At 24.7% G+C, this 16051-nt stretch overlaps 3 protein-coding genes across 3 annotated transcripts; 2 read left to right on the forward strand and 1 right to left on the reverse strand.

Moving 5' to 3' along the window:
• On the forward strand, positions 1–7756 carry LOC132930515 (trehalase-like). Its single transcript, XM_060996439.1, has 10 exons — positions 1–539; positions 1247–1525; positions 3412–3584; positions 4452–4651; positions 5066–5190; positions 5266–5408; positions 5750–5916; positions 6008–6212; positions 6941–7137; positions 7196–7756. Exons 1-10 carry the CDS (start codon positions 421–423, stop codon positions 7322–7324), a joined length of 1737 nt encoding a protein of 578 aa, XP_060852422.1. The 5' UTR covers positions 1–420; the 3' UTR covers positions 7325–7756.
• Positions 7757–11710: 3954 nt separating this feature from the next.
• On the forward strand, positions 11711–14805 carry LOC132928735 (protein eiger). Its single transcript, XM_060993599.1, has 4 exons — positions 11711–12316; positions 12747–12973; positions 13114–13262; positions 13563–14805. The coding sequence occupies exons 1-4, from the start codon at positions 11751–11753 to the stop codon at positions 13812–13814; spliced, it is 1194 nt and encodes a 397-aa protein (XP_060849582.1). The 5' UTR covers positions 11711–11750; the 3' UTR covers positions 13815–14805.
• On the reverse strand, positions 13810–15989 carry LOC132928736 (U-scoloptoxin(05)-Cw1a). The gene is made up of 3 exons (XM_060993600.1): positions 15640–15989; positions 15393–15545; positions 13810–15312 (listed from the first exon to the last, which is right to left on the reverse strand). The coding sequence occupies exons 1-3, from the start codon at positions 15701–15703 to the stop codon at positions 15107–15109; spliced, it is 423 nt and encodes a 140-aa protein (XP_060849583.1). The 5' UTR covers positions 15704–15989; the 3' UTR covers positions 13810–15106.
• Positions 15990–16051: the final 62 nt, after the last annotated feature.

A 16051-nucleotide genomic window follows, 5' to 3' on the forward strand; every position in this document is an offset into this window, starting at 1 on the left:
AATAATTCTGAACTAGCTATTATTACTAAAAAAATTACATTAATTATTCAACCATTTTTAAGCATGTATGAGCTTTTTAATGCCAAAATTTTAAAATGTTCTTCCACGTTGATTATAATATAATAAAATATTTATAAGTTTCAATCCTCAAATGATATTTTTTTCCATATATTTCCTTAACATAGCTAAAAAAAAATATTAAGCCTAATCTTTGGAATATCGGATCATCGTTAATGTTATACATCCCCCTGTATATAGTGTTTACTTTTTCAAAATAAATTGATCCTCAAAAATTGTAATTAAAAAGTAATATTTAATTACTAATTAGTATATAGTGTATCTCACTTGTAGTTATTAACAGCCACGAAATTAATACTTTATTTGAAATCCATGCATATAAAATAATATTTAAAACAAAAAATGTATCGATATACATATAGCACATATCTATTAATTCTGTTTTTAGATGGTTGTCTTTCAACTCAAAATCTACTGCATGGTCCTTATCATCCACCGCCTATTTTTGAACTTTGCCCAAGGTAATATAAACAGGCATACTTTACTATTAAAGTAAATATTAATCAATAATCATTATCTATACTTGAAAATAATATTGTTTTCATTTACGTATATCTATTGTCCGGGTGGTGCAGTCGTATTATGCATGATATAAACTGCATACTAATTCATACCTACTACAAATGTTACTCTTCCAATGCTCTAATTTGAACTTAAAGGAAAATATTTTTAACCAAACAACAAAATTAGTTTTAAAAAGGTGTACAAGTGGGTAATCTCTGCTGTACAAAAAAATGTAGATGTCATGTCAGTCACCGTGATGGATATAAATTTGAATCAATATTTTACTTTCTCGTTATTAATTCGAAGTAGCAATTTCTCATAGAGTAGTTTTTTACCTATGTTAAGACTTTAAATAACAATATTATATATTCAAATCCAAAATAAACAAACACACCATTGTATAATCAATAAATACATCACTTCGCTTAGAATCTAAAAACATGTTTTACTGTTTTAGTAATAACCGAGCTATCTTAATAATTGTATTTTATTTTTAAAAAAATACAGTTTTTTTGATTATTTTATTCACCATATAATTGTATGTCTACTAACATATTAATGAATACAACGTACTTCTTAACTAACGAAACATTTAAATAACAAATTATCATCATTAAATCATAAACTATACATGGTATATTATATTATATATTTTTGTTCGTAGTCTAATATATTGCCAAGGCGAATTTCTACGTACAATTCAACTTTCAAAAGTGTTTGGATCGTCTAAAACATTTGTGGACATGAAAATGAAAAAATTTGAAAGACATATATTCAATCATTTTCGTAAATTAAATGCAAGTTTTGATGGCGAAATACCATTATCAGAACTAAGGAAATTTGTAAGAAATAACTTTGAACATCATACCTTTGATAATTGGTTACCACCGGATTTCAGAAATCATCCAACAATCATTGACTATGTACAAGATTATACATATAAGTAAGTATTTTAATAACAATTTTAGATGTGGAGCGATGAATGTATTGATCATTGATCGCTATCTATTTTGAAGCAATCAAAATTGATTTTGAATGTTGAGGATGGTTTTTGATTGTAATTTATAACTTGTTACTAGTTGGTACTTGCGGGAGAAAAAGATGTCAAAAAGAAACTAAACGAAATTTTCAAAATAACCAAAAAAAAAAAAAATTTTTAAAACGAGAATACCTACATGTACAAAAACAGTTTTTGACAAAATAAATTTTGTTTTTTTGTAGTATCTCAAAAAAATGAAAACTATAGGGACTTTAAAGTTTCATTTTTATAAAATTTATTAAAAATTCAAAACTGCAAATTATTTTGTAGTAAAAAATTCATAGAAATTTTAATAAGCATACCTCATATTAAAAATGCAATACAAAATTCCGTCTAAGTTTTCTTGAAAAATAAAAAAATAAAATTCGAACACAATTTCACAAAGATTTTATATAGACATTTGAAGATTAAATGTTGACAAAATTGAATATACGTTATATGTGTCTATGTCATCTAACTATCTAAGCATAAGTTATGCCCACTTTTTTTTTGTGTGTGCTGACATTATTTATAGTAGAAAATCCGTTTTTCACAGATAATAATTTATTGTTATTCAATTCGAATTTAACATATTATATATTTATATCTATTACAGTGACTTACTAAATTACGAAGTACACTTGAGACCTACAACTACGCAGCAAAGCGGTTATTTACTTGCTCACTATTTTTGTTATTATTGTTGTTTTGGTTGTGCCTATATTTTTTCAGAATGAATAGTACTTATAATACATTTGCAGAATAGTATATTACATTTTATTTTTATTTTTAAAAACAATATCATAAATTCATAAAACTTAAAAGCATTACACCACTTACACCAAGTACCACTAATGATTTGATTTGTAGACCTGTGTTGTTGATAACAAAACAATACATTTTACCTCTTTGATCTTTCGTTTATTCAAATTTTGAATTAAAATCTTAATAATACAAAACGGATTTAAATACATTTTATGTTTTTCAAACACACAATTGTTATATTTATTAAACAGTTAACTTCAACAATCAATAATTTATTTAATTAATTAATTGTTTCAAAATGCCAAATCTTTTTTATATGTGGTCTGGTTAATTTTCTAAGAACATTACTTGTTTTAGACTAGTTTCAGATGTTTTTGTGTTATTCATATTTTTATGTTCATCTCTTTCTTTCGTTTAAATAGCTTTTCTTTTTTTTTTTTACAACAATGTATTAATGAACTCAAATTAAACACATTCATTGCATTACTTACACTTAATGATTAGGTATTCTCGAAACTTCCTATACAGCAAAAGTGAGTTGCTATTTTTGTTAAAAAAATGTATAATTTATTTAATGTTGAATACCCCCATTCCCTTAAGTACTAACTAGATCAAAGTTGAAAATTAAAGCATTTTTAATTCTTTTGAAGGTAATAACATTTATTCTCAAAACTAAAAACATACGCACACATCATAGTATAAGACCAAATATACATCCATTGCTGCTCCGCTTAGAATCTAAAAATCTATCAAATATTTCGGAAGTGCCTATAATTTTTCAGAATTAATAGTACTTATAGGTTATATGTGTTCTAGACTTCTAGGTAGATTTAGTAATTAATAATTTGAAATTCAGAATTAAATTAATAAATAATCCTTCAATACAAATTCAAATAAAATATGGTACCGATGAGTGATGGTAACTTATTATTTTCTCAAATATATTTAAACAGTGATCCTAGGTTTTATTTTTTTTTTTATTAACAATAAAGATGTATATACTTAACTAAAATTAAAGTGTTTAACTATAATTGTTTTGTATAAAGAGAATTCTTGTCGGGAATAAACCAGCTTTGGAATAAATTGGCAAAAATAATATCAAAAGACGTTCAAAATAACCGAAATCTTTACTCAATGATATATGTACCAAACGGATTCTTTGTAAACATGGAATCTCAAAATGAATTTAATTATTGGGATGCATATTGGATAATAAGAGGTATAATATGATACTTATTTTTATATTCCTATCCTAATATTTAATAAGTACTTTATCAGCGTAATTTAAAAACTAATAAAACTTTTTCTATTTTTTCATCATAATACTGCATTACTACAGATTCACAAAAAAATATATTTCGATTTAAATAATATATTTGACAATTTTAAAATTAAAATAAATATTCTACTGCATCAACATACAAATTTTCGATTTAATTTTAAAATCCATTCAATCAACAAAACCGCTTCACATTTTTACTAAGTCTCAAACTAAAACTTTATTCAAATCCTAACCAATTCATCTCACATATCTCCTAAAACACACATCTTGCAAAATCTCACCTACGAATAATTTACTATAGTACAGGGTTGATGCCGTGATCTAATAATTGAATAAACTAAATCACCAGCTAGGTATCTCAACATTCAATTATGAGTCTTCTTGTTATGTCATTTATAAGTCACAATGATATTATTTTAAATAAATTACGTGAAATGTATTTTTATAGATTATAATTTTTCATAATAAAGATATCTCATTGGAACAAATTAAAAAGAAAAAAATTCTCTACAAACATTTTCAAATTAAAGTATGAACTCAATAAATTTCACTATAATACTGAAATTGATGATATTATAAATTCACCTTTGTCAATATAATTATATTATATGGGTTTTACTATTAGGTTACAATATATCACAATAGATATAAACTACACTATGCATACTATATACTATAATTATAATAGGTAATTAAATATGCAAATTTATTATTTATATTTTATATACCATTCTATATATTTCATAAATATTATTAAATATATATATTATATATATCTAATTTATTTATAATATTATTTTTTAGGAGCATTAATATGTGGAATGGAAACTACCGTAAAAGGGATTTTACAAAATTTTCTTTATATAATTCAAAACTATGGATATGTATTAATGGGAAATAGAATATACTATGAAGGAAGATCACAACCTCCACTTCTTATTCAAATGATGGCTACTTATTATACATATACTAAAGACGAAAAATTCATAACTGATAATATTGGGGTATCTAAAACTTATCTTCATAAATTAAACTATTATCTAAATTTTAATAATAAAATAATACCTAATCTATTTAATATTTTTATCAGTGATGTTCACTCTTCACTCTCACTTCTCAGAGAAAAATACGAATTTAAATTAACAACAAAATATTATATTTATGTTAAATCGTCGAGATAATTACAGTATTTTATAATGTTTCAAAATCTGTTGTACTTGGCGAGTTCATATGTAAACACTGTTCCCATTTTCATTTTGTAACTTTCATTATATTTTCCTATTATATGTATTATATTGTAAAAAAAAAATTAAATCAATAATCTCATTAGAAAAAAATTGAATTACTAATTAAACTAAGACTTTAATAGTACCAAATACATTTTTATTCAAAACAATTATCTTTTATTCTAATTACAGCTCTTAGATTCGGAAATGATGTTCTGGGTAAAATACAGAACTGTTAAAGTAAAAAGTATTGGTAATACTTATTTGATGACTCATTATATGAGCGATACATTTGATCCTCGTCCTGAAATGTATAGGTACATCATAAGAAAAATTTAAAATGTATTTTAATGAATATCATCGTTAATTTATTAAATACCCTATGTTTTAAGTATTGATGTACACATGGCAAAGAGTTTGCCTACTACTAAAGATCAAGACGAATATTTGTGTAGAGTAAAAGCTGCCTCCGAATCTGGCTGGGGATTTTCGAGCAAACATTTCCACAATCGGAATCATTATAATGATTTTAGAAGTAAAATATAATACCTACTTAAATATATTTGAAATGTCAGTAATAATGTATATTATTAATGAAACTATCGAGGAATCCAAAATTCCAATCAAATTGTATTTTGTTATACATATTGATACAAATTGACAACAAATATTTAAAACAATATATCACCGAATCGATTGGCAATATAATATATAATAGCAACTTATAGAAATAAAATGTTCTACATTTAAAAATTTGAATTACTAAACATTTTAAAGACTACAGATTTTAAACAGTGTTTAAAGTGTTTATGTTTTTACTCTTATTAAATCGTATTTATTGGTATTTAAAAATTCTATAATATTTAAAACTTACAGAGACATTACTGAAAACAAATCCACTGAATTTTGCCTACGTTGAATTGAATTCTATAATGCAATCAAACTCCAATATTCTATCAAATATGTATCTCATTGTTAATGATCAAGTTAACTCAAATTTTTATAAACAACTCGCTTATCGTTATCAAATCGGAATAAACGCAGTAAGTGTTTTTAAATAAATTCGCATTATAGATAATTCTATAATAGATGTTTTTGTTAATTTACACGTATTTCATTATTTAACTGTTACAGTTATTATGGAATGAGGATGAAAAGATATGGTTAGATTTTGACACAACGATAGCAGAAAGTCGCAATTATTTTTATGCGTCCAATTTAGCACCTCTGTGGACTGGAAGTTATGACGATAAACTAAGTGAATTTTACGGTGATTCAGCGGTGGAGTATCTAATAAGAAACAATATTATAAATGAAGATTTAACACCTCGTTATATATGTGAGAGTATACAATTATTAATTCATATATTATATATAATAACGATTACATTATTATAGTTTGTTTAAAAACTTCAATAAGTAGTCGAAATCATAGTTACCTACCTAAAAATAATAAAATATTTATAACTTTTTTAACGTACTATTATTTGATGATTGATAAGAAATACTGGTTTGGGCTAGTTAACAAATTCTTTTTTACGTACCTACCTAATGTGAAAATAATTTAAGCAGGGAAAAAATTGGAGGTGCTAAATTCCTCTGTTTTTTAGTTAGTCAATGATTATGGATTATACGTTGAGAAACTTAACCCGTAATGGGGGAAGGAGTATCGCCAATTGAATATTCAAGTATTTATATATTTAATAATTACTTCGAAAATAGTTAATATTATTATCAACAAGAGAAAAACTAATAAACCATAAAGACATACATGATGATGGTGCTTATTTAAAAAACTAACGCTGAGCACACATAAGTACCTATACTTCCTAAAATTGCACCAACGAATGTAGGTAGTTATTAGTTATTCTCCTATTGAAGAATAAAGACGAAATGTCATAACAATTTGATTTAATTAATAAATAACATTTCTGTGTACATTTTAAAAATAACTCACCCAACATTGGTAAAATATGAATAAGATCAATCAACATGTTTTATAAATAATAATATGTTTAAATCGAAAATATCTTATATAACCAATAATTACAACATATCTTTATATAGGCGTACCAACGTCTTTGTATAATACTGGTCTGGACTGGGATTATTACAACTGTTGGCCACAATTACAATCAATGATAATTTTTGGATTGCGTTCGACTAGAAGTGAAAAAGCACAAAAGGTAGCATTCAATTTAGCCAGTTCGTGGGTGTACACAAATTTTGCGGGATATAATATGACGGGAACTCTGTTCGAAAAGGTAGATTATTATTAATAGTATTCTAAATACAATTTAAAAATATAAATATAACTTGCAGTATAGTGCAATTAAATTGGGCAGTGATGGCGAACAAAAGCCCCGTGAAAATTATCCAATAGGATACGGAGTGACAATTGGAGTATTATTTGAAATATTTCATGAATGGGGAGATAAACTAAAGAATTAACAATAATAAACAGAATTATATAGAATTTACATTAAACACACAATTATTATACTATATTAAAAAACAAAATAATTGTTTTATTTTAAAATTATAAAAATTAAATCCGCATTTTATCGCCTACTTTTTACTGTAAAATGTAAATAATTGTATACATTTTGATTCGTTAATTACTTAAAATACCAAAATTCTTTGAACGTTTATAAGCTATATCTATAGACTAAAAGATACAATAAGTTGTAATGTACGCATTCATATTTTATATTATATTTTCAATTATATTCATAGTATATAAAAAAAAAAAAAATGATACAAAATAATTGATAGGTACAACATACAACTGTGAAAATGTGTACCTAGTACCTACCGGTTGCCACTGTTCTTGTCTGTTTATATTTGTCTTATCAGTTATTACACTTATAAGTATATATATATGAAACAAATAAAACACTGTGCTTACAATTTTACTATAATACCCATATGTGATAAATAATGACTAATAGTATAAAATAAAAATCATATTATTATAATTTATAATATTGATTTTTATATTGTCAATAATGACGAATATTATTTGTTAGAATAATGAAATGTCAAATCATGCGGTATTTAAAAACATACAATTTGTATCTATAATATTTCAATAGATTTTTTTCTAATTTCCTGCATAAACACTTGGCATGCACACTTGCCGGAAATAGTCACTTAACTACTTCTTAAAACAAATATCTGAATACAATTATTTATCAATGTTTAAAAACATAAATGTATATAAAAGATATTACTATTGGAGTCTGCGACTTTAAAACCCGGTTTCTGAGAATTTTCGTGTTTTATAGATAAAAAAATTCGTTAGTGTAATATATTATGAATGAGTACAAAAGTCACTCTTTCTTTAATTCTTGGATTAGGATAATTGGTAATAATATTGGTGAGGTAGTAACTAGTAATTCGTTTTAGAGTTTAATTATTGATATATTTTGATTGATTTAATTTGCTTTATCGTAATATGGTGTATACAACAATTATTGATTTAGTAGTTTAGCGTGACCATCATGATTGCCTCAAGATTGTACCATTTTCAGTAGGAAATATAGTATTAGAGAACGGGTTAACCTTAACATATGAGGGTATAATCCCATATACCTGCTATTATATGGTGTTCAAACTTAATTTCATTTAAAATCTAAGTCGCTTATTATGTATATCTACAACTTATATAATATATACCTATTTAAAAGGACTGAAATTGATTAACATTTTATGTCGAGTAGATACTATTATATAGGTACCTAGACAAGACTAAGTAATACATTTTAAAATAATCACAATGTGTTATATCTCTATCTTCAATAGGATAATACATCAACGCATTCTGGAAAAACATTATGTCTTACTAAGTTTTCTTTTACCTACACATATTTTTTATGTCATATTACAATTTATTATGTCTTCTTTTTGAATTTCATCACAGTAAATTACAAAATAAAATAAAGAAAACTAATTAAATTTTTTATTACATTTTGATTTTTAAAATATATCATATTTTCAATTTAACGTATTTTTACACTATTATTTTATGTATTTAATAATTAAAAATTATAATTGTAAAGTATAATAAAACCTAAATACGTAATGTACTTTCTGTCTGTCGCCGTAATGGCGTAATGATTATGATGACCACTTACGACCATTGCTACCAATATAATAAATTGTTAGATTTAAAACTAAACTAAATTTATTTTTCATATATATAGACTATTATATTAATACTGTCTTTATACTGTAGAGAAATATTAAATTATGTATTTAATAATTTAATAATTTAATAATATATTGTTTTTATTGACTTAACATACATTTAACAATGCACAGTTACATCATAACTATTTTCTAAAATGCCAGTACTGTTAAAATATGTGTTTATCATTTTAGTGTAATAATTAAAATTATTTTTTTTATGATTAAATAAATAATATATATATAACAAACGAAAAAACCGAAAAAGTCGTTCTATTGTAATGTATACCTCGATATCGTGTAGGTGATGAGTGATGACTAATAGATGTATATTTTATTATATATTTAAAAATTATAATATTACAATAAGTAATATATTTTCTATTAGTAATAATGAAGGTTGAACAAACATTTGACAAAAATGATTTGCATATATTATATAATATTATTTCATAAAATATTACTAGCTGATGTCTGATATTAACTTACATAAATCTATTTCAACAGTAGAGCGAAATATGTTCGTAGTATGAATAGCTTAAAATGAATCTAAATATTTTAAAAATTTAATTGAATAAAAAATAAAATAATACTTAGTGACAAAAATTTCTTACAAATAATATTTTATTGAATAATAAAAAAAATCTTTATTAATTAATAATTATAGTTTGATTATCTAAAAAAAATATTATCATAAAAAATTGGACATAAAAAATAAAAATAACACATAGTATGTAAATTTTTGAATTTTTATACATAAAAAAATAAAATATATAATAATGGGATAATCAAATACTGCAGTAAAAACTGTGTAATGCGGACCCTGAATAAAACGGAAAACTATCTAATACGGAATTTTTCTATGGTCCCGACATATTCCTATAGTTTTATATAGACGTTGAACCAGTTTCGGATCCAGGATTTAATTTTTTTTTTTAACAAATACATACAAATATGTGTAATTAACTTATGCCAAGGGGGGGCGAGGCCCTTTGGGCCCCCCTCCCCTTAAATCCGCTACTGCGTTAAACCACAATAAAACAACCTTCCTAATACGAAAACGGAACGATTTTGTAGGTCCCGTGCAAGCAAAAACCTTGCATAAGCCGAAAATATGACACGCGTCACGTTACGTTGATATATGAGTATGTAGGTACATCGCAAAACAATAATTAAGATAAAACTGCAATACATAATATATCAGTTAAGTAATTTGTATTTTTGGTTATCGTTTTTGCGATACAAACTTATCCCGTATGCATAGCTGTGAAACAGTTATGCTTATACACCAACAGTCTTACACTAAACAATTTCGCTGTACATAAAAAGTGATGTACTTTCAAATACATACAAAAATGCCAAAGTATACGAATTTATAATCCGGAATTTTTTCGTTTTATTCAATAATGCGGAAAACTACTTAAAACTAAATTTTTGGTTGGTCTCGTGTTATTCCGCATTAGACAGTTTTCACTGTATTAATATTTTTTGATTAAACACAAAGAATTTGAGGATAAATTGTCATTATACCTATACGTTAAATTATTTGAGTTCATAAAATTTGAACATAATAAATAATATGGCTTTATGCTGAACTTTTTTTTTAAATTTCTATTTAAAACATCTTAAACCTCTCACAGTTAGAAGGACGTCGTACTCATATGTGTTGTCTAGTTGTCTCCATTTTACTAACGTACAATATGACAAATTTGTGTTCAGCAGAATCCATTATAATCATTATATGCTGTTAATTTTAATATTATAGACTACTAGCTGACCCGACAGACATCCTGTCTTAACTATGAATATGGAATAGGGATTCATTTATTTATAAATATATAGATAGATAGATTTGACGAACAAAAAGGTCAGGTTGTTGGTAGCTGGAAACCCATGGGCCACCGTGCCGTACAATATGTAATATAGGTATACAATTTACACGTTTATTTTAATTAATAACTAAATTTCCGCGCGACTTTCTTAATTTTATTTTTCATAAGAACCTTCTCTTGACAATAACAAATACAACAAAAAAAGAATTAGCGAAATCGGTCCAGCCGTTCACGCGTGATGCCGTGACCAAGCGAAATAGGGATTCATTTTTGTATCGAATAGATAGATACCAAAAATAGTTTTTAATTGGCAATATTTGTATTGTAAACTCACCAAATTGATAAAATAAAAATCCTGAATTATTATGAAAAATAATTTTAAATACTGAATAGGAACTTATTATTACAATAATACAATATCATACAAAAAAATATAATATATTAAATTTTATCTTATTCAGACATTCAGTAGATATTATTAAAAAAACCGCAATCAAAATGGTTCGATATTTCAATACAATAGGTATATTAATAAATAATAACTATTGAGTATGTGACGTATTAACGTAAGTATATGGTTAAATAGATACTGAAACAAGTTAAATTTACTTTACAGTTGTGGTCGTTTTAGACTTTTAGTCGGCTCAATATGATAATTATTCTATATAATAATACCAAAATCAATTATAGGTCACTTTGGAGCAATACTAAACACACAAAGAAAACTATTTACGTTTCTAGTGATAAAAGATCAAAGGTTATAAAAAGATTAGATAAAAATGTTTAATTTAAATATCCAGGTTCAAAAAACATTTGATATTATAAAAGAAACAGTATGAAAATCATTACAAAACAAGATGTGCTCTGCTGCGTCCCAGAAGTATGTAAGTCCACAACATACAACACTAAGTCCTCAAAACATGTACGTTGGAGGCAACGGATTCACTCGTAATTACAACATGTCACCGTCTACCAAGCAAACTCATGTATCTCCTATATCAATACAAATGATAGTTCTAATTTTTTCGGTTTTATTGTGCATATTCAGTTGTCTATTGACTGTTACATTGTCCTACAAATGGCACATCGACACTAATCAACAAATCAATCGACTTGTGGGTACAGTTGAGGATGCAATACATGATTTAAATACCTTCACTGACATAGTTAGAAATGAACTTGTGGCAAAACATGTAAGTAATACATACAAAGATCAACACAAAGTTAAAACTGATGGAAACGACTATGAAGATTTAGAAGAAGACTACAATGAAGGAGAAGATCGATTTATGGGCAGAGACTTATTGGACAACAATTGGCCAGCAAAGACATATCAGGCAAACGAATCATACAAACCAAAAAACCGTGATCGACGCAACGCTGTGATTGATGCAAAAAATATAGTGAAAAATGAATTAAATAGGTAATTTTTTTATATACTTATATTATTCATTACAAGTTAAAATGTTTTGTTTGATATTATCTTATCAGTATTCAGATAATTTTAATAGTTTATTTTTTATTAAAACTGAGTGTTAATCATACAATCAGTGTCAATCTGGTGTTTAAATCTGGCTTTGGATAAAAAATTAATTATTTATTAATATATTTAAGCTTGAGGGACTGTTAACATTAGTTTAGTTATTAGTTTATAGAAAAACTGAGAACAATTAAAAAAAACAGCTAGATTATTTCATGTCAGGCTGATTTAAATTCTGTAGATAATGTAACTGTCTTTAACTATAATATATACACATGAGATTAAAATTATTATTCAAAAAATGAAATAAATAAAATATTACCTAATTAAATTAAATGACTATTTTAATTCTAATTTTAATTTTTAATTAAAGCTCAAAAAATGAAAAGCCTGATGTAGAAATAATTCAAGAAGAAAATACAGTGAAGACCTATAGTCGAAGAAAGTCTAAGAAAATGGGAATGTTAAAAAAAAAAGTATCTGTGGAATCAGAAGATGAAGAATCATATGAAGATTTTAAAGAAACTCGAGAAACTGCAGCAGCACATTTTACTAGCGATTCATCAAAATACAGTACCAAAACACATCCACATTACAATGGTAATTACTAAAATTAATTATTAAATAAATATTTTATGGTTTTAAATATATAATGTAACTTTAGGTTGTACAATTAAAATAATATCATTATATTATATTAAGTTTAATAAAGAAGTATACCAAACAATTTAATTTCATAGGAAATGGGCGTTTAAGACACCCGGATGGTGATTTTAGAGACTGGAACCAACATATTTGGGAAGTACCTCTGAACAGCGCAAATCATCTCACAATGAATAATGGCAAAGTTGAAATATTGAAACCAGGACTTTATTTTGTTTATGCTCAAGTAAGATAATACATACTATTGAACCAATTTGCATCAATAGATTTTTTATGATAACAATATTTTAATAAAAAAAACAGAAAATGTTTTTTAATATAATAATTTGTTAATATACCTAATTTATGGGAGTAAAATAAACAATTTTTCAATTTTCCTTTCAGAATTTATTAGTAAATATTTAAAAGAAGTCAGTTAATATGTACCTAACCACTTTTAGCATTATTAAGAATAATTTAGTTATTAGTTAAAATGATGAAGTAACTGAATCATAACAATTAAGTATATACATATATTTTTTTTTAGATATACTATTCAGATAAACATGACATTAATGGATATTATGTTATGAAAAATGAAGAAAAAGTACTTGGTTGTACTTCAACTCGATATCAAGATACCCAATCATCAGATTCATGTTATACAGGAGGTCTAATATATTTCAATGCTAATGATAACTTATCCATAAGAGGTTTAGATAGTGAAAGATTTATAATTTTGGATCCTGTTAAGAGTTTTTTTGGACTCTTTAGAATTTCAAGAGATGGTAAAAGATAGATAAACATGTAAATTTTTGTTAATCAACGATCATATAATTTATTTAATAATAATAATAATAATACAAACAGTGTAAAAAATACTATTTAAAAATATAATATAAACATAATTTGGTTCAGTCATATGATTGGACGGATTGGTTGTATTAAATTATTATTTATTACAATACGCATATAAAAATTATTATTTCTAATGGACTAACATAAAATTTAAAAAAAATATCTATATCTATCCTAGTTTTAATTTGAACACATTAAATAAAAGAACTATTATTATAAGTTTTATAATAATTTAACAATTTATTATTATTATTATTTTTATTATGATTTAAGATTCCTAATAAAGAAAAATAAATGTATTTGTGAATTTGTATATAATTTGTAATTTTATAAGAATATTATTAATGAAAAATTAAAAAAATACCATAGCTGAAAAACATAAAACTATACAAATGATTGTTTTTTTTTTTTCATGGAATTTAATTTATTGATAAATCAAAAATGAATAGTTTTAATAGATGCACCAAACAAAATAATTGTCAGAAGATTGTCATCATATTAAAAAATATTATTGTTACAATTAATTTTTGATTTTGTCAAAAAAAAAAATTAAAAATTATTAAAAAAAATTGTTAATTTAAAAGTAATTCAATATATAAATGCGTCAATGTTGAAACTTATTTTATAAAATAATATGTAAAATAAACAATCATTTGTATTGATTAATTAATGTAAAGTTTAGTTACTCTGAATTATAAATAATACAATATAGACATTCGACATACATATGACGAATAAAAATATCCAATTAATGATTTTTTTTTATTATTATTATTAGAAATAAGCCTCAATAACTTGGCTATTAGTTGACATGTGACATTATTTTTCTTTTATATAATATTATACTTATTTAATAATACTGCATTTCATGAAATTTTATCCATTTTGTTTAAAAATATATATAGTAATTACAATATAGTTACTTTGAATTATGTGGATTTGACTTATTATGATATATAATATACCTATAAATATTTATATAATTGATCAGATCATAACAAATATAAGCAATATTAGTTTTTCATAACTAAACGTCCTTACTTTGAAGGCCAAAAAAATATACAAATGTCAATAAATAGTATTTTTGAAAATGGTGGAATTCATTACTGTATCTATGATCAATTTATAAAATATAAAATATGTAAAATTTTAAATAATAATTAAAATGTGCTATAGGTAACCTACTAATAAATCAAATGAGTTTAAATCAGATTATTTTGGTAATGTTAATAATTAAGATAATAGATTTATAAACCATGGCAAAAAAGACAAACCAATCAAATACCCAAATAACTTTACTTGGCTTGAACCATTACAACCATCAGAATCACAAGTATAAACACATGTTCGATATTCTAATACATCACCTGGCCGTTGTACATAATTGCAGTAATTTCCCAAATTGTGTGATGAGCAATAACGTGTAACTCCAAGTCCTCCTACAAAGAACAAAAGTTACAATTTATTATCGAATAATACTTTTAGGCATATGAAAAAATTATACTAATAACATGGGTACCTTCATAGCGACCTATCAGTTTCACACAATAAGCAGCGTTGTAAACACTTGTACAAGGTTGAGGGTCCAAGCCGTACGTATCCATAAACTCTGTACAACGGAATTGATCATTGATGTCAGTACTGTTGCATTGGTAACATGATATACTTACAGCTGAGCGACATAAATGAAAAAAAAAATGTTTATATTACATTTAAAACCACACCTTAAAGTCAACACGCCTTAAAATATTGAACATAATATTTACCATATCTTATAGTGGAAATAAAAGCTATAAGTACTAATAAAAAAAATGTATTTGTATTAACCATTGTTTTAAAATAAAGTCAAATACCAAAAAATAGATTGAATACAATGTATAGTTTTTAATTGTCAACAAAAAAAAACAAAATTTAAAATATGTTAATTTCTTTTGGTTTGATCTAATCAATAACCGTTTAATCGTAGAGCTAGAACATTATGTTCTACAGACTTATAGTTAAATTTAGGTAGCTTGTGTAATAATTGAATAATCTAAAACTGTATACTGTACTAGTACACTGTATAATCGGCGCACGTTTAGACCATATTATTACTATGTGTATAACTATTAAGTAATAAAACTATTAACTGAATAACAATAACAAAATATCAAATGTATTGATGAAAAACAATAACCA

The sequence above is a fragment of the Rhopalosiphum padi genome, chromosome 4 (genome assembly GCF_020882245.1).
Source record: "Rhopalosiphum padi isolate XX-2018 chromosome 4, ASM2088224v1, whole genome shotgun sequence".
In the NCBI taxonomy this organism is placed as follows: domain Eukaryota; kingdom Metazoa; phylum Arthropoda; class Insecta; order Hemiptera; family Aphididae; genus Rhopalosiphum; species Rhopalosiphum padi.